Consider the following 24248-nt stretch of genomic DNA (forward strand, 5'->3'; position numbering starts at 1 on the left):
TCACTCCCCAAAGCCGAACATCTCGGCTTCCTTCTCCTTCCAGAAGGCGAAGCTCCGGTCGATGTAGCCACAGATGTCTTCGCTGTTGAAGCTGCCCCGCTGGGGGCCGGACCCCAGCCTCTGTGCTGCAGGCTCGGGGCCGCGGGGACCGGCGTGGGGCAGGGGCCTGAGCGGGGTCAGGCCCGACTTGCGGCCAGGCTCCGCGTCCCGGGCGGGACCGCGGCTGGAGCCGAAGAAGCGGGCTTTGATGTCCTCGAAGCCGTCGGTCCAGGCACGGCGGCCAGCGGCCACCTCATCGGTCACGGCCTTGTGGAAGGCGCGTGCCGCCTCCCAGCCGTGGGCGCCCAGGTGCTCGAAGACCTCGAAGCACAGCAGGTGGCGTGTCTTGCGCTCCTCGGCCGGCAGGTCGCACTCCAGGAGCTGGAAGTAGCCCAGCATGAAGAGGTCCAGCGTGAGGCTGCTGTAGGGCACGGGCGCCCCGTCCACGTGGGGCAGGAACTGCTCCGGGGACAGGGGCCCGCGGGGCCGCCGGCTCAGCCGCCGCAGCTGCCGGGCGGGCACGTGGGCCAGGATGGCCTTCCAGTGGCCCAGCAGCTGGGCGATGACGCTGCGCTGCTGCCAGAGGCGGCCAGGCCGCGGGCTCTCGCTGGGCAGCGGGGAGGGTAGTGGAGGGCCACCGACAGCCTCCTTCCCCTGCAGCCCTGCACGCTGCGCCTCCAGGGTCCTGCAGGCCACCGTTCTGAGTGCCGGCATATAAGCCGACTTCTTCCAGTGGCTGAGGAAGAGGGTGACGATGCGCTCCTTGCGAAGGCTGGCCAGGTCCGGGCCCGGCACAGCGCCCACCTCTGACGGGGCCTCCTCACAGCTGATGCCGGAGTCGCTGGCCTCCTCCGTGTCACCTGGCCCAGGGTTCTCTCCAATCGGGCCGCCGCAGGGCGGGACGGAGGCAGGCCAGCAGCCCCTCGGGCATGACCCCGGCTGGGCCCCCAGCTCGCAGGGGCCAGGGCTTGGGGTGCAGGGCCGGCCGGGGGCTGACTCAAAGTTGCCACGGAGTGTCCGCACAGACACCCCACTCTCTTGGATCTCGCGCTGGGCCTCGCTCCTTGGGGGGCTGCCCTGGGCCAGCCTGTGGGCCTCCCTCTGGGCCTCCAGGGGGCCCCTCTCCTCGCCCTGCACCAGCCCGTTCACGCCCTTCAGAAGCAGGGACAGGCTACGCACCAGCCGGGCAACGTGGCTGCACCAGAAGGGCAGGGGCTGCCCACCGGGTGTGGCCTGCGAGGCCCCCTCCTCGGAGCCCCGGGGCTCGGCCTCTGAGACCTCCAGCCCGGGCCCCGGGGACAGGAAGCGGCTGTTGACGGTGATACTGACCAGGGGCGCAGGCAGCAGGGCCTGCAGCTCGGCCGCCAGCCGGCCCAGCTCGTTCTCGTACTCCTGGCAGCGGCGCCGGAGCTGCAGGTCGGCGATCTGCTTCTCCAGGTACACCAGGTCGTCCTCGGTCAGCAGCTCCCCGAAGGGGCCCAGGATGGCCTGGTGCGTCTGTGAGTACCGCCAGGCCGCCTGCTCCATGGGGTCTGCGCGCCCGCCGTCGTCCTGGACACAGGGAGGGCAGGTCAGCGGGGACGCAGCCCACATGGTGTTCTCCTGCTGGACATGAGCTCCCCTGGGTGGCCTGGCCCCAGGGAGTCCTGGGGACCCTGGCTGGCCCCTGCCTGGGCTCAGAGGGTAAAGGAGGTGACAGGCCAGCCCCAGGCCGCAGCCCAAGGCTCAGGGCAGTTCTCACCCCGGGAAGAGCCAGCCTTGCCCTCAGAAGAGGCAGGGGTGCCTCTGTTCTGCCACCCCCGAGTCCTCCTCCTCTCCTCTGTGGTGAAGTCAAAGACTGTCCCCAGAACCCTCTGGTTCCCTGCACAGGATGTCCTGAGGGTGGGCAGTGTCCCCAAGGAAGGGCAGCCTCCGAGTTCTCATGGCGTGTGGCCAACTTCACCCCCAGAACATCACCCCTCAGGGCTTCCCTGACACCAGGATATAGCCCGACTCCCATGCTTGCAGTCTGTGGAAGACAGACACAGAGCCTCCCAGCTGGGGTCCCCCTGGGTGGCTCCGTGCCCACCCGCTCACTCTCCCGAGACCCCTGAGCGAGGCCCTGTGTCTTCCCCATCTCACAGGTCAGGGGCCTGAGCTCCTGCCTGGTTGCCAAGAAGCCAGGTGGGCACTCGGTATAATGAGCCCCCACGAGGCCCGGGGCAGAGAGGGGTGTGTTCGGACCACAAGCATCAGGCTGGGAACTCGCAGCCAATGGCCAGGCTGTGTCCAAGCCCATCCCCTGCCCCTTCGGCCTGTTTTCTGTTCTGTGTTTCCCTGAGTTCACACATCCTTGGTTCTGCCCTAAGGTCAGATTCTGAAAGGCCTCCGGGTTGTGGCAGGATGCCCCACCCACTCCTGCCTTGCTCCACCCCCAACCCCACGGTCGTCCTGACAGCAAGGACAGGCTGGGCCATTAGACCAGAGTCGCCCAACACTTCTGAGGGGGGAGGCATGCCGAGAACCCTGCAAGAGCCACTCCTCAGAAGTGCAGCTAACTCCGGAGCAGGGGGTTTCATTTCATTTGAAATAGCAGCTTTAAATAGCTGCAGCTGCTGGGACAGATTGAAGGCAGGAGGAGAAGGGGATACAAAGGATGAGATGGTTGGGTGACATCACCGACTCGATGAATATGAGTTTGAGCAAGCTCTGGGAGTTGGTGATGGACAGGGAAGCCTGGTGTGCTGCAGTCCATGGGGTCGCAAAGAGTCGGACAAGTTTGAATGACTGAACTGAAATAGCCACACATGGCTGGCCTTATGGTACCGGCAGGGCAGCTCTAGACCAAGGGTTGCAGAATACATCATTCAAGACAAAGCCGCACCCCGTCAGGGTACAACTCTAGAAGAGCTGTCCAGAGGGCGGCCAGAGGGAGCCAGTTAAGATCCAAGTCAGACCAGAGCCCTTCCCTGCGCAGATTCTCAGCGGCTCCCGGAAGGTCCTGTGATGCCTGCCTGTCCCCTCTCCGATCTCACCTCTTCACCACCTCCCTCTGCTTCCCACTTGAGCCCGTCCACCTTGCCTCTGGAGCCTCGTTCACTGTTGCCTCTACTCAAAATCGCTTGTCCCTCACCCCCGGAGGCCTTGCCTTTCACTTCCGCCTGACTCCGGCTCAAGAACACTCTCCAGAGAGGCTGCCCCCGAGCACCTGGACAAAGCAGCCCCTCCCCTTTCCACTGTCTTCTTTCCATAGCAGTTGGACCCTCCTCCCCCTTCCCACACCCCCAGCACAGTTGCCCAGTCACCCCGCCTTCCCTGATGGAATGGAAGCATTAAGGGGCAAGGCTGGTCCCCTTCACTGCCGAGAACAGAGCCTGATATGCGGTGGGCACGACGTACAGATCGTGAGATCAAAGAGCACTTGGGCAACACATCCCCAAGGCAGGTGAAGGGGCCCTGCTCACAGCCCTCTGATCTGGTTCAACCTCATCGGCAGGCAGAAGAGGAAGCTGAGGCCAGAGGGAAATGCAGTAGGGTACCCGGGTCTCAGGACTCGAGGTGTGGTCTCAGGAACCCACCTTCCACGTCTACCTGCGGGTACTAAGCCTCCTGTCCCGCTTCTGCCCTCTACACACTGGTCCCACCCGGGCCCCGCCCACCTTCCGCGACGCCCCGCCCCGCCCCGGTCCCGCCCAGGTGTGGCCCCGCCCCGCCCCGCCCAGGTATGGTCCCGCCCCATGCCTGATCCCACCCCACGCCTGGCCCCGCCCCCTCCCTGGCGCCACCTTGGCGGACCTGGGCCTCTGGCGCTGCTGGAGCTGTACCCAGGCGCGCCTGCAGCTTCCGCACCATCACCTGCCGCTTCCACTCAGGGATGGGTCGGCCGCGCTCATCCCGCGTGGGCACCAGCCCGTCGAGGTCGCCTAAGGGCATCCCGTCCAGCTGCAGCACGACCAGACTGTCCGGAGCGCCTCCCGTCGCCGTCTCTGCCCCCTGCGTGCACGCAGGCAGGTCACTGGAGGAGGCCCGTAGGAGCCTGCAGTTCAGGAGCAGCGGAGGGGAGGGCGGTCCCGGAGGAGCACAGCTGCGTGCCGCGTGGGGGCTGACCAGGGAGGACAGAGGAGCTGACCACTACCGTACCCCCAGCCTGTTCAAGTGTGAGGATTCGGAGCACAAGGGCCTCCTGTCCCTGTAGGACCCCGGTATGTGTGGGGAGGCTCGCAGGCTGAGAGTCCCCCCTCCTTGGTACATGACTGAGAAGAGGTTGCTCAGAGCATGCCACGTGGATGGGGAAACTCCTTTGGGGAACAGCTGCATAGTCTGGTGGTCAATCGTGGACTGCAGGACTTGTCAGAGCCTTTAATGTGCTGTGTGCTGTGACTGCACTTGCCAGACTTGCACAGAACATCGCGGGGTCTGGGAGCTCCCAGCCCCCGGTCAGTGAAAGGTGGGCTGGATGCATAAGGGACTGGTGCCCAGAGAGGAGGAGGAGGTGTGGGCCAGTGGGAATTGCCAGGGGGTGGTGGGGGGCAGACAGCAGTGGGCACCAGGCCCAGCCTTCCCGTGGACGGAGGCTTTCCTGGACAGTGGAAGCAGCATCTGTCAGGGTGAGGGGCTTGACCCACTGGGACCCCCTGGGATCAGAGACAGTGGCACGTCCACTCTGTTGGGTGGACAGTTGCTCATGGCCTTGAACTTCCATCTCCCCAGAAGCTGGGTTGTGCCCCCCACCCCAGGCCAGCCAGTCACTCCACGGGCCTCGTGGGCTCCACCTGGAGGGAAGGGCCTGGCTGCCCCCAGAGTGACCTGGCCAGGGCCGGCATTGGTGATGCTGAGAGGCCAGCTGGGCCTGGGCTGGGGGCCCTGGAAGACAGCAGCACGGCGAGGGCACTCACCGTGGGGACGGCCGTGGCACTGGCGGTGACTCTCGGGGTGGCCGTGTGGGCTGTGCGCTCCCTTGGAGGAGGCTGGTCTGGCTGGCCGGGCCAGGCCGGGCTGAGAGATGCTGCTGCCAGGAGGAAGTGGGAGCTGGTGTCGGAGAGGCCAGGGTTGGGGGGCAGAGGATCCCAGACCTGGGCACAGCCAGCCTTCCTGAAGGACCACTGGACTGGGGGCCAAAGTGGCCAGCCCCCTGACCAAGTGCCCTGGGCAAACTCACTCATCGCTGCGATCCCACGGATGTCCATGGGGCCAGCTCCAAGCCCGGCCAGCTGGGGAGCCTGCATTTTCCCTACCTCATCCCAGCCACGGCCTGTCCTGCCACCCCCTCCCCCCCCCAGCTGTCCTACGGCCTGGAAGGAGCTAGAAAGGGTGTAGGGGTCGGTAGTCTGGGGACCAAAGGCAGCCCCATCAGACGGCAAACCTGTCCTTTTATGACTCCTCCCTCCACTGCACACACAAACACACACACACACACCCCACGTGTGACTACATAACCACCACCCATTGCACCACACTTATCCTCACTACACATGGGGCCTGCTGACATTTTTCACGCTATCCCATTCTACTTCATTTTGATAAATGCTGGTCAGAGCCCCCCTGGTGGGTGGTGACCTGCCGTTTGAGGACCGCCCCCCCGCCCCCTGCTGGAGTCGCAGGAACCGCAGTGGACAGAGCCGACCTCCGCGGTCCCTCCGGGTGAGCTGAGGCCCAGAGAAGGGACGGGCTGCCTGGAGCCCCAGCGGCAGGAGAGCTGCGCTGCAGGCGCTCGGAGCTCACAGAGATGCCGAAGGACTGCGCAGGAGGCGGTTTACCTGTGGTCATGGAGCGCTCTGTCCTCACTTTAGCAAGGTGGCAGGACGATAATGGAATCCTGGAAGAGCTGAGGGGCTGGCCCCAGCCTGGGCCTTGGTGCTCTCTGTGCCCAGCTGTCCAGCCTTCCTGCTCCCCGCACCCCAGGCCCCCTCGGAGGACCTCAGAGGGGAGGCCAGCAGGGCCCAGTCCCTGCACCCCTAACCTGAGCCAGCCCCCACCCCTGGGATGCGTTTACTCACGGGTGGGGTTCCCGAGGCCTATGCCCCCACTTCTGCTTTCCTCCGGGGGATGTCTGGCAGCCAACAGTGGAGGAGGGGGGAACGGCGGGGGCGGGGGGGTCATCAGGAGCGGCACCTGGGGGCAGACAGGCCTGGTCAGCGGGAGGCGGGGTTGAGGGGGCCTTGATTTGGCCTGCCATGCGGGGGTGGGGGGCACCCAGCCCTGACCTGGTCTCCCTGGGGTGGGGCTAGGAAGGGGATGTGTGCGGGGGCGAGAGGTAGTACCCCTGGAGGTTATGCCCCCTGTGTCTCTCCACCCTGGTGGGCACACACACCTACCCCCACTGGGTGAGCCCCCATCTCCAGGCCCAGCTCGTGAGCTCCCTCTGGAGGCAGCTTAACTCTGGGCTCTGGGTCAGAGGCTGGCGGCCCCCTCATGCTCAGCACTCCTTGGCCTTTCAAGGGATACGTGCACACACGCACACCTGCGGGCACACGTGCCCATTCACGTGCACGCACACACACACCCCTTTGCCAGCTGTCCCGACAGCGCCGAGACAGACTGCCCAGACTTGCGCCCGTGCTCAGCCCTGGGCACAAAGGGAACCCCAGCAAACCTGGACGTGTTCTCAGCCCTGCACCTCAGAGCAGTGGCGCAGTGCCCAGGACCCACCCCGCAGTCCTGGGGAGCCGGAGGCCAGGGAGGTCCACATCTGGGCTGCAGGGGCCCCCACAATGCAACCCCACGTCTGCCCCAGGTCTGGGGCACCTCCACCATCCCCCCTGCCCCCAACACTGACTGGTGGGCAACCAGGAAGAGTCCTAGACCTGGAGGCATCCAAAACCTGTCCCCCATCCCCAGCGCAGCCCTGCGAGGCCTCCGCTCTGGCCTCTGACCAGCAGGTGCCAAGATGGCTGGCCGGGCCTGGCCAAGCAGAGACTGGGGTGCACAGGCCGCCGTGTGCGGGACTGCCCTCGCTGCCTGCCTTCCCAAGCCCCGCCTCAGGTGGCAGAGACGTTCTCCACAAGGACGTGAGCCGTCCTCCAAGGACTCTAGAGCCAGGCTTGCTGCCTTTGGGTTTAAAGCTGAGCGTCGCAGGCGGGCTGACTCCATCTTGCAGGTGGCTTGTCTCCTGGCTGCCCCCCTGGTAGCCCTGATGCCTGAAAACACACGCCCGCCCCAGCTTGGGGCTCCAGCAGAGGGCCACCACTCACCCTTGACCGTCAGACCGAAGCGCCTCAGCCTGCTCCCTCCCGTGGGCAGCGATGGTGGGTGAGGGCCTTGGGGCTCCCAGGCGGGCGCTGGAGAGAGCCCGGGCCGGGCGAGGAGCTGGATCAAACCTGCCCCACAGGGACGCGTGGTTTGGGCCCAGTGCAGGCCCCACTGTCGAGCGGGTGGCTCGATCCACAGCGCCATTCAATATCCTCTCCTCTCCCTGTCCTGAAATCCTCGATCAGTTTCTAACAAGAAGCCCACGTGTCCACTTTGCGCGAAGCCCTGCCTGTGACGACGTAGCTGGCGCTGCTGGGGTTAAGTCCCTCGGCCGCCTGAGTGTCCCCAGCTCCCTACAGGTGGGCCGGGTCTCTACCCCCCGGACGAGGAGGCGCAGGTGTCGGGTGGCTGCCCCGGCCTGGGGAAACCCCTCAGAAGAACCCCTGTGGCTACAGCCACTGCCTCAGGGCCCTCCGTCACATCCCAGGACCCTCTGCACTCTGGGGCCACCAGGAGGGGAGCCTGGGGCCCGAGCGCTTATCTGCCTGTCGCCGGCGCCTCCTACCTCTCTCTGCAGACACTGGTGCCCGGAGCCCAGGAGCCCGGCCTCGGCAGGAGCGTCTGCCAGCCCCCAGCCTGGGAGGACCCTTGGAGGCAGAGACTGGGCCGTGAGTGAGCACAGGGAGCTGAGCCGTCTGCAGCCGTCGGGGAGGGGGGGGGGGTGTCACAGCGCCCGCCCCCCGGAGCAGGAGGCGTCACATTAATATTTGAAGGCAGAGGTGTCAGGTGGCCTGGCGGGCTTTGGGCTGGTGTGGGATCCCTTACCACCAGGCCTTAACCCTCCCCCAGACAGGGGCCGGGGAAGCAGACCCTCCGGAGAGGGAGGGGAGACCAGAGCTCCTTGGTCGCACAAAAGAGACAGCACAGAGGGGTCAACCAGGGCAGCGCTCAGGCACGGCTGAGAAACAGATTCGGGGAGGCAGGGTGCCTTCTCAGGGGTCCATGGCAGGGACGGGGCAGGGCTGGGACCAGGATCCTACTTGAGACCACCCCCCCTTGCTCCTGCCAGGACTGAACCCCTCGGGTCACTGCTCCTTCAGTCCAGGACCACCAGCCTGGAGGGAGAGGCAGGCGAGTGGGCCTCTGGGGGAAGCCCGGCACCAGTGGGGTCCCTGGTACCCCCGCCGAGGATGCCAAGCCCTGGCTGCTCTCGCCCGCCTGCCTTGGCACAGGGGACCCAGAAGGAAGACGAGGCTGCGCACACTGGCTACAAGTCGGGGGCTCCCCGGCTCGGGGTTCTGCACTGTGACACAGATCTGCGTGCAGCGGCCATCTGCGCTGGGATCGGTCACCCCGGGACTTCAGGGGCGGGGTTCTGACAAAACACGCCGCCTGCTCCCTGCCATGTGCCACAGACATGGGAATCTCCGGTCTTCCAGCGTCCACAACGCAGGCATGAGGTGGCTTAGGAGCCTGAAGGAGGGTTGAGTCAGACCCCAGACCTGACGGCTGGGGAACCCGATGTGGATGGTCTGACGGACAGAGTGGGGCTGAGCCCCAGGCGCTGAGTCAGACAGAGCCTCCCCGGCCGCCCCCGCCTGGGAGCCCTCGTGGCGCACCATACCCCCGGCACCCCTGTTTGAATCTGCTCTCTGGGGTGAGGGGAAAGGGCCTCCCATTCCCGGCAGAGTGCAGGGCTCAGCTGGGGTGGAAGGAATAACGGAAAGGGCAGGATGTTGGTCCAGGGCCCAGGGGAACGGACCTTGGCCCCAGACCACCACGCCAGCAGCCTGGGGGGCCACATGCCACGGGTCCCTGAGGCCAAATTCTGCTGTAACTCTCCCCAGGGAGAAGCCCCGGGGAGTCGCTCAGCATCCCACAGGCCTCAGTTTCTCTGCCTTTGCTGGGACTTACCAGGAGCCCCTGGCAGGGCCTGGTGTACTGTGGCACACAGACCTCCTTGCCGCTGTTAGCATGGTGTCACGAGGATCTCTGAATTTTAAGCAGGATGGGGGTCTGCTGTGGCGGCCCCTGGTAACGGGAGTATTCAGAAAACTAGCCGAGTCTACGGGACCTGCGGGAGTGCTGCTGGTCTCTGGGTCCTGACAGCTAGGCGTGTCCAAGGCTGGTGGTCAGCCGGCCTTGGGCTGGTGACCTGCCCGTGGTCTGGCGTCTCTTTTTCTGTGTTTCTGATGAGATTTGAGCAGCGCCACGCCTGCTATGCATTATACATGGAGGACCGCTGTGGCGAGCCGGGTTACAGGCCTGTAACGCCACCCGGGCCGAGAAAATCATGACCCACAGATGGGTGCTGGACACCCAGGCACCATGGCTGAGATTGGGTTACGGACTGCCCTTCCCCCAGGGGGGAGTAGTCTGCCTCGGGAAGCCCCTGGCCCTCTCTGGGCCTCAGTTTTCCCATCTGGAGAGTGAAGGGGTCTGAGGGCCCCTCTGGACCCCAAGCGGGTGCAATTAGCCACTAAACCGGGCACTCAAGGCACCCCTCTAACCCCCGGCGAGGCTCCTCCGTTACGTCACACAGATGAGAAAACCGGGGCTCACAGGTGTTCAGGACTTGGGAGTGTTGCTGGGCCAAGAAGGGTCACTCCAAGTCTGGTGGGCGTGAGTACAGGGGTGGGGGGCAGCGAGCTGAGAGGCTGGGATCGCCCCTGCGTGGAGGGCTGTGCTCACCCCTCTGGGCAGCTGCTCCTAGCTGCGGCGGCCCGGCCGGTCTGCCCCTCACACACAGCCCACACCCTGGAGGTTTGGGGTGCAGGGAGCCCCCTCTAGCCACTGCCCAAGCCCTCCTCACTGTGCGGAGGTGACCCCAGGCCTGGGGAGCGGAAAGACGTGGCCAGGGTCAAGGTGGGGCGGCGCAGGCAGCGGGGGGAGCACCTGTCCAGCCTCACCCCCAGGCTGCCTCTGCCGGGACCCATGACACCCTGGGGGCGGAGGCAGGTGGCAGGGTTGAGAGGAAAAGACAGGCTTTCACCACCTACTCCGAGCCCAACACAGGAAGAGGCCGCGCGGGCGACCTCTGGATATCGCGTTTCCATCAATATTGCATCGGCCCCCGCCTCCCCCAGTCCGGCGGCCCCAGCTGATGGCCTGCGCTCCTGCGGGGCCGAGACTGAATGTTGGGGGTCAAGGGTGACCCCAGACAGCCCCGGGTGCAGCGGCTCATGGGGAGAGCTCATAGCCTGATGAGCCTGCCCCTCCGCCACACGGGCAGGGCAGGTGGATGGGCTGGACACTGCGGGCCTGCAGGCCGGGTGGGGAGGCTCCACGGACCGCCCAGGCTAGCGTGGGGAATCCCAAGTGGATTGCTGCCTCGTACCCCGCGGTGACATGAGGGGAGACCGCCAGCACTAGAAGGAACTCCAGGAAACCCGATGTGGGCTGGTCCCCACAACCGCCAGCAGAGGGGTCAGCCCAGAGTCCCCACCCCTAAAAGAGCCGGGCAGAGTGGCCAGGAGGGGTGAGCTGGTGTGCCAGGGCCTGGGGAGGGGGGCTGGGCACAGAGATCCTGCTCGGACAGAAGGCCTGGCCGTGGGCACTGCTGCGTGGGCTGGGGGCAAGCCAGAGACCCCCGGACACGGGCCAGGAGGCACCTCCCTGCTAGCAGAGGGGTCACCCAGCCCACCTCCAGGCTGGCCCCAGGGCCCACAAAGAGGCCGAGGACGTGGGTGCCCGGCCATCCCCAACCCGCAGACCATGGAGCTCTGTCCACCACACCAGGAACCCGCACAGTTCCTCCAACTTCTGGAACCCAAGCCAGAAAGACAACTCTTGTCAAGCAATAGCCAATCCAAAGAAAGTATGAAAGTGAAAGTCGCAGGGACTATACGGTCCATGGAATTCTCCAGGCCAGAATACTGGAGTGGGTAGCCAGCCTTTCCCTTCTCCAGGGGTTCTTCCCAACCCAGAGATTGAAGCCAGGTCTCCCGTATTGCAGGCGGATTCTTTACCAGCTGAGCCACCAGGAAAGCCCAAGAATACTGGAGTGGGCCGCCTATCCCTCCTCCAGAGGATCTTCCCGACCCAGGGATCGAACTGGGGTCTCCTGCATTGCAGGCGGATTCCTTACCACCTGAGCCATCAGGGAAGCCCATAGCCAATTGAAGGGTCAGTAAACAGTAAACAGATTGCTTCAAGCAGTGACTGCAGTTCCTGTGTCTGAAACTAGGCTACCGAGACAAACCAGGACTCTAATGCATGTGCCCTGAAGCACGCCCAGCCCCCAACCCCTGGCCACCCCGGTGCGGGTGTTGGGCGGTGGAGACCGGCTCTCTCAGTGGTGGCCGGGTGAGGACCATCCCACTGGCCCAGGGCCGGGGAGGAAGGCGGCTCTGCCTCCGTTGTCCTGGACAGTCCGCGGGAGACGCCCCGAGGGAAAGGGAGGCAGCCCGGGGTGGGACCCGGCGTGGGGGCACGGTGCCCCCGTGGGCCTCAGTGTTCTCACCTGAGGTGGGGGCCAGCCAGTCCCAGGGACACCTTCTGAAGGGGTGGCCAGTACAGAAGACTGCGGCAAAATCTGTGCAGGTTGGCAAGAGTCAGTCACTGCCCGGGGCTTGGCGGGGGCGCACTGGGGGGGGCCTGGACCCCACGCTGACGGAGCTGCTGGGCTCCCCCCTGCACACCTGCACACCCACTGCTCCACTGATTCAGCAAACACGTGCGGCCCGTCAAGGGCGGGGGGGCCGGGTACACGGGGTCCCTGCCCTTGCAGAGGCGAGGCTGGGCGAGGTCACGTGCCCAGATGGGAGCCCACCTGAAACTGTCCCCTTCTGGGCTGCACAGGGCTGGCCCGCCCCCTGGGGTCACACCCGCCCGAGGATCTGGGACCCCACTCCCACCCCCGGGGTGTCCTCAGTCTGACCCAGCCGTCTGGCCTCAGTGTGAGCTTGGGCTCTGTGGCCTGGGTGGCGGGCAGATCTCAGCGGAGCTCCAGCCGTGGCCCAGCCCTGGTCCCCCTTGTAGCCCCGGCCCCCTCACAGCCCAGGGCCAGGCCCTCCCCTGCTCCCTCCCGACCATGCAGTGTCCAGGTGAGCTTCCCGGCCATCAGCACAGGGGGGCCCTGGAGGGAAGGGGCCGAGAGGCTCACCGGCCGGGTGCTGTCCCGCAGGTACTGGGCACAGTCGCGGTGGCCGTGGTACTCCGCCAGCTCCGCAGCCGTGTAGCCATCATCATCCCGCAGGGCAGGGTCCACGCGGTGAGACAGCAGGGTCTGGCAGCACTGCAGGAGGAGGGCGGACACGTGACCACCGCCAACACCCTGAACCCCTCAAGCTGAGCCACCGAGGCCTGAGCCCCCGCCTGACCCGGGCCGCCCCTTCCTGGCGGCATGGGGTCCCGCAGGCATCAGCACTCCAGATCCGGGGTAGGAGCCCCAGGTGCCCTTGCTCGGAGGCTCGCTGAGGGCCCAGATGGTAAGCAGGCGGCACAGCAGGATCCCAGCCAGGCCACCCGACCCTGACTTTGCCTCTTTAGCCCAGGCCTTGGGTTTAAATATGGAGCTGCTTTCCATCTTTACAGCAACTCCTGTAGGGGTGTCCGTTCTCACACTAAGAAACTGGGGTGCAGAGGCTAAGAAAGATGGCTCCGCCCCCAGGTCTCCGGGCGGTGCCCTCGCCCGCCTCGCCCGGCCTGCTCCCTGGCCTCCCGCTCAGGCCTGGTGCTCAACAAGGCCCTCCTCTTGGCTCCGAGCCCAGGGTGAGCTCCAGCGGTCCTCACTCCATCTCCAGTGTCTCCATCTCTGACCGTCCCGCTCCTGCGCTGGCCTCACATGCCCCCTCCCCGGGTCAGGCTGGCGCTGGGCCCCCAGTTTCCCTCCTGGCTGGGCCCCCGGGACCGAGAGGAGAGGAAGGCGGGAGGCTCAGCAGCGGGGAGCAGAGGAGAGGATGGAGCGTGGAAAGCGAGAGGAGACTGGGCATGTGAAGGCCCTTTGTGAAGGAGGCTGCGGTGGGGGGGTATGCACCGCAGGAGCGGGCTGTCTATCTAGAGCCTGGGGGGCAGGGGTCACAAGAGAAGCAGAGTGGAGCGGGGGGCACTGTGGTGTGGGGCCTGAGCCTAGATGGGTCTGGGGCAGCAGCCCTGGGGACAGGGAGAGGAGGACTTCACCGCAGTGACGGCCACCAGAGCGGGTGGCTGTGAGCCAGGGGCCGGAAAGCAGATGTGGACCTGAGCAGAACGGTCTGTGCCCGTGCCTCCATTTTTCTACAAATCTGAAACAATTATAAATTCTTCTAAAATAAGAATTTATTTTAAAATACAGAGTGGGCATTATCAGAGAAATGCAAATCAAAGCCATCATGAGGTACCATCTCATGGCAGTCGAAATGGCTGCTATCAACAAGTCTACACGCAATAAATGCTGGAGAGGCTGTGGAGAAAAGGGAACCCTCTTACACTGTTGGTGGGAATGCAAACTAGTACAGCCACTATGGAGAACAGTGTGGAGATTCCTTAAAAAACTGGAAATAGAACTGCCTTATGACCCAGCAATCCCACTGCTGGGCATACACACCGAGGAAACCAGAATCGAAACAGACACGTGTGCCTCAGTGTTCATCGCAGCACTGTTTGTAACAGCCAGGACATGGAAGCAACCTAGATGTCCATCAGCAGATGAATGGAAAAGAAAGCTGTGGTACATATACACAATGGAGTATTACTCAGCCATTAAAAAGAATGCATTTGAAGCAGTTCTAACAAGGCGGATGAAACTGGAGCCGATTATACAGAGTGAAGTAAGCCAGAAAGAAAAACACCAATACAGTATACTAATGCATACATATGGAATTTAGAAAGATGGTAATGATGACCCTATATGTGAGATGGCAAAAGAGACACAGATGTATAGAACAGACTTTTGGACTTTGTGGGAGAAGGTGAGGGTGGGATGATTGGAGAGAAAAGCATTGAAACATGTATATTACCATATGTGAAACAGATCACCAGTCCAGGTTCAATGCAGAGACACGGTGCTCGGGGCTGGTGCACTGGGACGACCCAGAGGGATGGGATGGGGAGGGAGGTGGGAGGGGGTTCAGGATGGGGAACACATGTCCACCCATGGCTGATTCATGTCAATGTCTGGCAAAAACCACTACAATATTGTAAAGTAATTAGCCTCCAATTAAATTAATTCAAAAAAAAAAAAATTAAATAAAATACAGAGTAGCATGGGGTGATCATGTTTCCTGGAAGAACATAATTTTCTGGAACTGTTGACAAATTTAATACCCAAAAGGCGATCAATAACGTGTGGACTCTGCTTCTGTCCTGGCTACAGCACAACCAGAGACATGGATATGAGACGGGTATTGGACAGGCTGGAGAGTAGATGGCATGGAGAAGCTATCGTGGGGCTTCCCTGGTGGTCCAGCGGTCACGAACCCACCTGCCAAGGCAGGGCAACGCGGGTCCGATCCCTGGCCTGGGAAGACCATGTTGCAAGGCAACTAAGCCTGTGCGCTGCAAGTACCGAGGCCGAGTGCTGCCAGTACTGAGGCCTGCAAGCGCTAGAGCCCGGGCCTGCAGAGAGGCGCCGCCGCGATGATGGCTAGAGCCCGGGCCTGCAGAGAGGCGCCGCCGCGATGATGGGAAGGCTCTGCCCCCCAGTGAGGACCCGCTCCCACTCGCCACAGGCGGAGGAAGCTGGAGGGGTGGGGGGCAGCAAGGAGGACCCAGCACAGCCAAGGGCCGAGGGCTTCCCGCCAGACGAGGACGGAGAAGGAGGGCGGCTCTCAGCTCTGAGGCTTGGGTTCCCTTCCTCTCCCACCGAGGGAGCAGGGTGAGGGCCTCAAGAACCCTCGGCTTATCTGCTGAACCCCCTGGACCCCTATAGAACACTTCATTTGCAAAAAGACGATGCTGCTTAAAAATGAAGTTGGCAGGGCGCTGCTCTGGCCACCCTCAGGATTGTGGAAGCCGTGGCTGGTAGGGCAGGACGCTGTCTGAGCTACATCACACTGGCTCAGGGCCCTTCCGGCCACCCGCGGCCTCCCATCCCAGACCCCTCTGGACACCACCCCCATTATCTGGTCGGGTACAGGACACCAGGGACCACCCCAGGCCCCTCTGGACGCCACCCCCACCGCCTTCTCAGGTACAGGACACCAGAGACCAACCCAAGCCCCTCTGGATGCCACCCCCACCGCCTTCTCGGGTACAGACGTGAGAGACCACCCCAGCCCCTCTGGACACCACCCCCATCGTCTGCTCAGGTACAGGACACCAGGGACCACCCCAGGCCCCTCTGGACGCCATCCCCATCATCTGCTTGGGTACAGGACATGAGGGACCACCCCAGGACCCTCTGGACGCCACCCCCACCGCCTTCTCAGGTACAGGACACCAGAGATTCAACCCAAGCCCCTCTGGATGCCACCCCCACCGCTTTCTCGGGTTCAGACATGAGGGACCACCCCGGCCCCTCTGGATGCCACCCCCACCATCTGCTCAGGTACAGGACACCAGGGATCACCCTAGGCCCCTCTGGATGCCACCCCCACCATTTGCTCGGGTACAGGACACCAGGGATCACCCTAGGCCCCTCTGGATGCCACCCTCACCATCTGCTTGGGTACAGGACACCAGGGATCACCCTAGGCCCCTCTGGATGCCACCCCCACCATTTGCTCGGGTACAGGACACCAGGGATCACCCCAGGCCCCTCTGGACGCCACCCCCATCATTTGCTCGGTGAGCCCACAGGGCTGAATGCTGGCCTGCAGGGTGAAAGGAGGGGGTGTGGCAGGGGGTGGGAGGAGCAGGAGGGAGCCCTCAGGCTCCTGAGAGTCAGGAAGAAGTATTCAGCCTTGCTGCTGGGCACGGGGGCATCGTGCCTCTCTCAGATTTATCAAAAGGACCGCGTGCCTTCCCGGGACTTTGGGTGGCTGCCCTGTGCTGCTCATGGGCCACCTGGGCCCAGTAACACTTGAGGTTCCAGCGGGAAACAGCTGTCCAGAACCGAAGTCCAAAATGGGATACTGGGCTGCACCTCGATAAAACACCCGCCCCCTGCCCCTCGACTAGCCTCTCCGGGGCCTGCGTGGACAGCGACCAGCTGATCCGGGGGCTGTGGGAACGCCGTGGGAAGATCCAGGAGATGGTGCGGATGCACTGACCCACTTTGGAGCCCTGCCGGGTGGTTCTGGGGTGGGCGGGCAGAGGAGTCATCCCACTTGTTCGCCTCAGATGCACTCCACTCAGACATGGCCTTGCCTTTGCAGGAGGTCTGTGGGCAGGTGGCGCCAGTGCAGGGCCAGTGGCTCACGGCCGGGTCCACTCCCAGGGCTGGCCCTCAAGTGTCGGAACGCCGACCCCGCCTACTCCAGGTTTCCCGATGCTGCTTCCTGGGCCACGTGCGCCCCTAGGTTTATCTGGATCACAGCGAAGGGGCTGACCTCACACCCCCGCGGGGCTCTGCTCCCAGGCTGCTCAGAGCAGGGGGCCAGCAGACCCCTTCCTGGGAGGACTAGCGGGAAGACTGACCCCTGAGCCGGCACCCGGGGAGTCTCTGAGCGAAGGGAGGCATCCCGTGCTGAGGGCAGAGCGTGGGCTTTATTCCCAGAGAGATCTGAGTCTGAGTCTGCATCCTGGGCAATGGCTGCCCCTCTGGGGCTCGGTTTACCTGTCTGTAAAAGGGGCTAATAATGTGTATCCTATAGGGTTGTGTTGAGGGTTCGGTGACTCATTCACAGGAAGTGGTCCAGGACTGCCAGCTCCCGGAGGCTCCTCTGCCCACCCCCCGCCCCCCAGCACCTTACCTCCATCTGCCCGTTCTCCGCTGCATCGTGGAGGGGGGTGCCCCCCCAGGAGTCTCTCATGATGGGGGCGCCCATCAACAGGAGCCGGTCCAGAATAGGCGTGTGGCCGCCCCGAGCGGCGAAGTGCAGGACGGTGGCCCCCTCGTCATCCCGAGCTGTCAGGCCGACGTCGGTGAAGGTGACCTGAGGGCAGAGGAAGGGGGAAGGGCCAGCTGAGGCCGGACGGGGGCAGCCACTCCCTCCTCGGGGCAGGGGCCCCTGGGGACACGGCGGGCTCCTCTTGTGCGCCCCGGGCAGCCTGGGTCGGGGGGCAGCAAGCTTGGTGGTTTTACTGCGAGATTCCACAGCCCCCAAACTTGCCCCAGCCCAGATCTTAAGCTGAACACCCCCAGGGGCGTTCCCACTTCAAATAAAGAACGCCTTTGGGCAGCACCCCAGGCCAGTAAACAGGTGTTTGCTGATGAAGGGAGGACCTCCTGGCACCAGGCCTGTTTGCGTCCTGAGCATTACAGCTCCAGTGCCAAGATGCAGGGTGCTGGGGGGCAGGCCCTGGCCAGCCTTCCTCAGCACGCTGTGGCCTGGGCCCCATCCCAACGGCAACCTTCCGCCAGCCCTCCTCACAGCCCTCGTCGGCCCCACTGTGAGGGCACCCGTGGGCTCTGGCCAGCGGCCCCCAGCCTGGACCGCATGCCCCCAGGGCAGCCACGTGACCCCTGCGAACCCAAGGCCAGAAGGGGCTCTTCTTCCCGCCTTCCCGCCGGAAGGGCCGGTGCACGTGGCGTCACCCCCTTTTTCTCCCTCTTACTGCTCTGAATGCAGCCAACCTTCTCCATGAAGGCGAGGCCAGGAGAACAGCAAGGATGTGACCGGGTGTGAACGGCCTGCTGTGTTTCCTATGTGGAAGGGATAACCTTTCAGTGGTTTAATTCCCAGGGCACTGCAGCCAAATGCTGGCTGATTTGACATTCAAATGTGTCTGTCAGAAAAAGGACAGCATGCTGGGAGGAGAGCGCCTCCTATCAGCCAGCTCCCCCAGGGGAGCGGGACCCCAGCCCTGAGTGGGTCAGCCAGGCGCCTGTGGTCCATCCTGCAGGAGGCGGGGTGGGGAGGCCCATGTGGAAGAGCCTTTCTGGCCCTGGGACCCTCGGCCACAGCTGCTTCTTCCTGGGATGAGCCCCTGTGAGGCTGCCCTGGCCGGGGGGGGGGGGGGGGGGGGGCGGGGGTTGGGGGGGCGGGGCGCTGTGTGGACCTGCCTGCCACCCTCCGGCCCCTGGGCACCCCCACCACTCTGAGACGCCGCGCGTCCCGCCGACTCACTATGTGTGCTAAGCACATGCCGCCTTTGCACCCCGAGGCCAGACCAGGCCAGGACTCAGGCTCCCGCAGTGCTGGGAGTCCAGGTCTGGGGACAGGCACCTTTCTGAAGTTCACCATCTCAACTACAGGCGAGAGGGTGTAAGCACAGCTCCAGCTGAGGGCCAGGGCGGGGCCAACGCTGGGAGCTTTCTCCCGAGAGTGGGGCTGGCCCGGTGGGAGCAGCTGCAGAAGGGCGGCTGGGGGGCGGCACAGCCGGTGCAAAGGTGGGTGCCGGCGGGTGCTCCAGGGGCGAAGGGCCAGCCTGGGAGAGGCGGTGGTGAAGGCAGGCTGGAGTCAACTGCTGGGGGCTTCTGAAGCCAAGGGGAGTGGCGTGGCGGGAGGCCAGAGGAGATTACTCCTTCTTCCCTCACGCAGCACCCCACAGCTCTCACCAAGTGCCAGGCGCGAGGAGCGGAGCAGCCAGACTGAGTCCCTCCTCAGCCACCTCTTGTCCATCTGCCCCTCCAGGGAGAGACTCCCCACGCTGACCCTTGACCGGGTAACGGAGACCCTCTCCATAATGGAGACCCTCAGAGCGCCCGGACACCGCACAGGCCTGGTTTTCCAGGGCGGAGGCGGCAGTCCCCAGCCCTGGAAAAAGTCTTAAGAAAGCATCCTCCCCCATCTAGGTCACTCTGTGTTCCTTCTGGAAAGAGGCCCAGATGGTGCCTCCATGGGTCCAGAGGGAAGAAGCGTGGGGCTTGTGGGGCTCCCCGCCAGGGTCTGGGTAGCCGGGCATGGACAAGTGGCCAAGCAGCAGGGCCAGGCACTGCCTGGGCCGCCCACCCTGAGAACCCAGACACACCTGGACTCCTGGGGGGGGCCGCCCACCCTGAGAACCCAGACACACCTGGACTCCTGGGGGGGGCCGCCCACCCTGAGAACCCAGACACACCTGGACTCCTGGGGGGGGCCGCCCACCCTGAGAACCCAGACACACCTGGACTCCTGGGGGGGGCCGCCCACCCTGAGAACCCAGACACACCTGGACTCCTGGGGGGGGCCGCCCACCCTGAGAACCCAGACACACCTGGACTCCTGGGGGGGGCGGTCGGGAGAGCCCGCAGAGGGTGCTGCACACCCTCAGGGTCCTGCAGGGGCGGGTCCAGCCCACGGCCACCCCTAGTCGAAGCTCCCCGCTGTGCCCTAGACTGGGCCTGGCACGTGGGTGCTCTAAGGCGCGGCAGGCACATCTGATCCGCCCACCACCCCGTGGTCTCCGAACTTCCTGTGTGCGATCCGAGACCCAGGGCGTGGCGCCTCCGCCCCAGCCGGCCCCGCTTGCTAGGCGGGAGCAGGGGCCAGCCTCCGCGGACGCCCCTCACGACCCGCGCGCGCACGCGGCGCCCCCTTACCAGCCAGACGACGAGCGAGTAGTGGCCGCGGGCGGCGGCGGCGTGCAGCGCGCTCATGCCGTCGAGGGCGCGCAGGTGCACGTCGGCGCCGCAGTCCTTCACCAGGAACTGCGCCAGGTGCAGGTGGCCCTCCTGGCAGGCCAGGTACAGCGGGGAGGCGCCGCTGCGCGTCCGCCGGTTCACGCCGCTGCGGGGGAGGCCGGGCTTCAGAGCGCGCTCGGCCGGGGGTCGCGGGGAGCCGCTCCGACCTAGGACCCAGATCTGGGCGAAGTGGCCCGGCACCTGGCTCTTTGCGGCCCCCCACTACCCGCCCAGCTTGTGCGCACTCCAAGGAATCCAGCTCCCTCAACTCGCCCTCAAGCTGTGCGCGCCGCCGGGGGTTGGCCGGCAGGGGTCTCCTCTTAGGGTGAATGGCCCAGCAGGGCCCGCCGTGGGCGGCTCAGGGAACCTCCAGACCCGGGGCCTGCTCCGTGCAAGGGACCATTGTGAGCAGGACACTAGTCCTTCCTGGCGCTCGCAGGCATCCGTATTCCAGGCACCCCGTGTGGACAGACTGGGGTAGGGTAGTCAGGTTTCCGCATCCTGCCTTGCCTCCATGTGGTCATGGGGTCAGGTGAGTTCTCTGTCCCCTCTGAACCCCTGCAGGGAGCGGGAGCCCCCTCCCCCAAACCGGACCCCACCCCTGTTGAAAAAGACTTCCTCTCCGGCTCCTGTGGTCTCTGCCCCTGGGCATGTGGGCCATGGGCAGCGGGCCATCCCTGTGCTTGTGTGTGTGTTAATGTGAAATCACCCGGATTTCAAATGGCAGAAAGTACTTCTGATACTCTGGTTTTTCCAGTGGTCATGTATGGATGTGAAAGTTGGACTGTGAAGAAAGCTGAGCACCGAAGAATTGATGTTTTTGAACTGTGGTGTTAGAGAAGACTCTTGAGAGTCCCTTGGACTGCAAGGAGATCCAAGCAGTCCATCCTAAAGGAGATCAGTCCTGGGTGTTCTTTGGAAGGAATGATGCTGAAGCTGAAACTACAATATTTTGGCCACCTCATGCGAAGAGTTGACTCATTGGAAAAGACTCTGATGCTGGGAGGAATTGGAGGCAGGAAGAGAAGGGGAAGACAGAGAATGAGATGGCTGAATGGCATCACCGACTCAATGGACATGAGTTTGGGTGAACTCCGGGAGTTGGTGATGGACAGGGAGGCCTGGCATGCTGCAATTCATGGGGTCGCAAAGAGCTGGACACGACTGAGCAACGGAACTGAACTGAACTTCTAATACAGCCGGTCTGAGAGACACCCTGCGGCCGGCCAGCCCCGGGCAGCTGGTGTGGACTGTTTGGGGAAGACAGGCAGAAGCGAGTCTCAAAGGCCTTTCTTAAAGGCCTTGGAAGGGAGAGGTCGGGACGGGAAAGCCCAGGAACCGCAGCACTGTCACGGGGCGGCCAGGACGGCCGGCCAGCTAACAAGAGCCCCGCAGGAGAAGAAGTGTGGTCAGAGGCTCGGGGGAGAAAGGCCAGCTCAGGTGAGGGGTGGACAGAGTCCCTCTCCCAGCCAGGACAGCCCTCCTGCGGACAGTCGGCTGCGGCAGGCCACAGACGCCGCACCCCCAGACGGCCAGTTACACGCCCGGGTGTCTTCCGTGGGGCCAGGACCGCAGCCGGGCCCAGGACGGGGAAGGGGCGGGGGGCAGCAGGCCCTTAGCTGGGCCTGTCCCCTCCCTGCCTGTCGGCCTCGCCCATCCGCCGACTCGCGCCAGTGGGACCGGGCGTGTGGAGGGAGAATCCAGGTCCCCACCTGGGGGGCTCACTGCCCTCAAGCCCAGGGCTCACTCTGCTCCCTTCCGGACGCGTGAGCGGTGACCTTCGCGGCCCAGCGGGAAACGTTAGCCCCTGAGACGCCACCAGGCCGGGGGCGCGGTCTGAGCCTGCAGGGGCGCTTCTGCTCCAGCTGCGGAAGCAGCTTCCGGGCTTTCACTGTTCGCTCCGGCGCCGAGCCCACCCGGGTCTGCTCTCCGCCCGCCCCTGGCTCCAGGCCTCGCCCTCCGCCCCTCCCGGGGCCTGTCCCTCTCCCCTCCCCTCCCCCCTCGTCCTCCCCTCCCCTCCCCCCTCGTCCTCCCCTCCCCGCTCCGTCCCCACCCGGGTCCCGCCACCCCTCCCCCAGCCCTCCCCTGAGGCCGGTCCCCTTCCCCTCCGCCCACCTCTTCCCCCCACCCCGCCCTCTCCCCTTCTCCCACCCCTCCCTCTCCCCTTCCCCCACCCCTCCCTCTCCCCTTCCTCCACCCCTCCCCCTCCCGAGGCCCCGCCCTTCCCCCTCCCCTCCCCTTCCCGGGCCCCGCTCCCTCCCCTCCCCTCGTTGGGCCCCCTCCCCTCAGCCCGCGCCCCCGGGACACCCCGCCAGGCGGCGCCGCAGCCCCTCACCTGCGGTGGGCGGCGGTCAGGAGCTTCAGGCAGGTCAGGTCCCCGCTGACCGCGGCGTGGTGCAGCGGCAAGGCCCCCTCCAGGGTCTCCAGCGTGGCCGCGTGGCCCTCGTGGAGCAGCCACTCCACCAGCGCCGGGTGTCCGAAGCGGGCGGCCAGGTGCAGCGGGGAGACGCCCGACGCATCCTGGTCCTACGGAGGCGCAGGCGGCCGGTGAACGGGCGGCGGGCCGGACCGGGCCTGCCGGGCAGCCGCCTGGGACCGCACCGCGCGGACCCGCCGGAGAGCTCCCACCCCTCCACCTGGCTCCAGCGCGGGGGTGCGGAGGGGTCTCCTGGATTGAGCCAGGCCACCGGCTCCCAGTCAGCAGCAGGGCCGGGACCAGTCAAGGCTTTTGGGTCCAAACCCCTGATCCTGCACATGCGAGCCCCCTCCAGGCTGCAGTCCCGCCCTTCCCGCTCTCTGCTCGCCGTCGGGGAGGCACCACTAGCTCAGCTTGCTCGCCCAGGGCTGGCAGCCTGTCCAGGGGTGGTCCAGGGGCCTCTGCTCCGCCCTCACTCAGCGCCCACCCTGCGTCCCGAGTCCTCTTGCTGAGGCGCTTCTCCATCACCGGCATCGGCACACCTGGGTGTTCTCCCGGGCTCTGGACCAGCCCAGCTCCCGCCCTTGGGGCTGTGGGAAGAGCCGCTGAGGACGGCGGGGCTGCGGCTGTTGGACACTCAGGCTGTGTGACACATGGGTCTTCCCTCTCCGGGGACCCAGCGCTTCTCTGGGCTCCGGGAGGACTTCCTCTCTCCATCAGAGCTCGCTTGCCCACACCCACTGGGCCGACAGGGAGAGGGAGAGGCGGGCAGGAGAAATGTCTGCGGGGAGACCCTCACTGAGCCCCGGAGCCCCCACCGGGGTCCCCCAGCACCCGGGGTGGGCCAGCACCTCCTGAGCCCCGGTGCCTGCTAGGATTCTGTTTGCCCGGACCCTTTTCTAGACCCTTTGAAAGCAGGCCCCACGGATCAGGCTTGATAAGAAGGAGACCCAGGAGACCCCCCCCCCCACCAGCAAGGCCAGCTGCTCTTGGGTGGGGGTACTGGGTGAAAGGACGAGAGGGGCTGCTCTGTGCTGGGCCTTGGGGAGTACCAGGTGGTTCAGGGGGTGTCCGTGGCTTCCGAGGGCTTTGCTTGGGGCTGGGGAGGGCGTGGGGTGGAGACAGGCCACTGTGTGTGCTGTGGGAGTCGTGTGGCCATCCCCCCTCCCCCGCCGCCACCCCTGAGCAGCAGCCCAGGGCCCTGGGGAAGCCCGGGCTCCAGACCTGGCTCTCGGCTCGCGCCTCCCTGTGGACCCGGGCCCCGCTCACCTGCAGCCCGCAGCCGCCGTGGCGCACCAGCCAGCACAGCTCGGCCAGGCTGCCGGTGGCTGCGGCGTCGTGCGCGGGGCTGGCCCCGTTGTGGGCCCGCTGGTTGCCGGGCAGCTTGGCCCGCTGCACCAGGAACCTCACGCAGGCCAGGTGGCCGGCCCGGGCGGCGTGGTGCACCAGGCCAGCCCCCAGGGCGTCGGTGACATGCTGGCCCAGGGTGCCCGCCTCCAGCAGCTGCTCCAGGGTGTCCAGGTCCCCGTCCTTGGCGGCTGTGAGCGCCCGCTGCTCCTCCATCCTCCACCCCGGCCGCCCGGCCAGCTGTCCGAGGCTCATGCAGGCCCGGGCTTCCTGTTTCAGGATAGGACGCAGCTCGCAGCTCCGGTTACCCGATAAGCGCGCACAGGGCAGATGGGAGGCGGCGGGGGTGGGAGGGGGTCAGGCCTTCGGGACCGGGCCTTGCAGCCCTGCCCCAGCCACTTCTGGGGCACCCAGAGCAGGGGAAGGGCCCACATCAGGTTTGGGTAGGCGGTGGGCACTGCCCTATGGCTGGACCATGCCTCCCCTTCATGTGGATTGAGGGCTGGGACGGACTTCCCACATCGAGTGGGTACTCACAGTTAGTGTCTTTTCCAGGAAACAGTCAGAGAGTCTGCTTCCTCCGGTCGGGGGACAGCCTCCGAGGGCCGTGGTGGGCTGTGCAGAGGCCGCCTGGGAGACCCTCCCCCGGGAGGGCAGACCCATCCAAGCAAAGCCCTTTCTGGGCGTCTTACACCAGGTGCTGTAGTCTAAGCG

At 65.1% G+C, this 24248-nt stretch overlaps 1 protein-coding gene across 1 annotated transcript; it reads right to left on the reverse strand.

Moving 5' to 3' along the window:
• On the reverse strand, positions 1–23820 carry ESPNL (espin-like). The gene is made up of 9 exons (XM_018040314.1): positions 23457–23820; positions 22107–22297; positions 19691–19877; positions 16980–17162; positions 12311–12442; positions 6015–6129; positions 4914–5026; positions 3814–4011; positions 1–1590 (listed from the first exon to the last, which is right to left on the reverse strand). Exons 1-9 carry the CDS (start codon positions 23787–23789, stop codon positions 1–3), a joined length of 3042 nt encoding a protein of 1013 aa, XP_017895803.1. The 5' UTR covers positions 23790–23820.

Source organism: Capra hircus, chromosome 3 (genome assembly GCF_001704415.2).
Source record: "Capra hircus breed San Clemente chromosome 3, ASM170441v1, whole genome shotgun sequence".
Classification (NCBI taxonomy): Eukaryota; Metazoa; Chordata; class Mammalia; order Artiodactyla; family Bovidae; genus Capra; species Capra hircus.

Excerpts from the sequence above, each read along its gene's own strand:
- ESPNL (XM_018040314.1), bottom strand. The coding sequence starts at position 23,789 with ATGAGCCTCGGACAGCTGGCCGGGCGGCCGGGGTGGAGGATGGAGGAG. Across the intron at positions 5,027-6,014 it reads AGGCCTCGGGAACCCCACCC|CAGCATCTCTCAGCCCGGCC; the intron begins GTGAGTAAACGC and ends TCCTCCTGGCAG. Across the intron at positions 4,012-4,913 it reads GTGCCACGGCCGTCCCCACG|GGGGCAGAGACGGCGACGGG; the intron begins GTGAGTGCCCTC and ends GCGTGCACGCAG.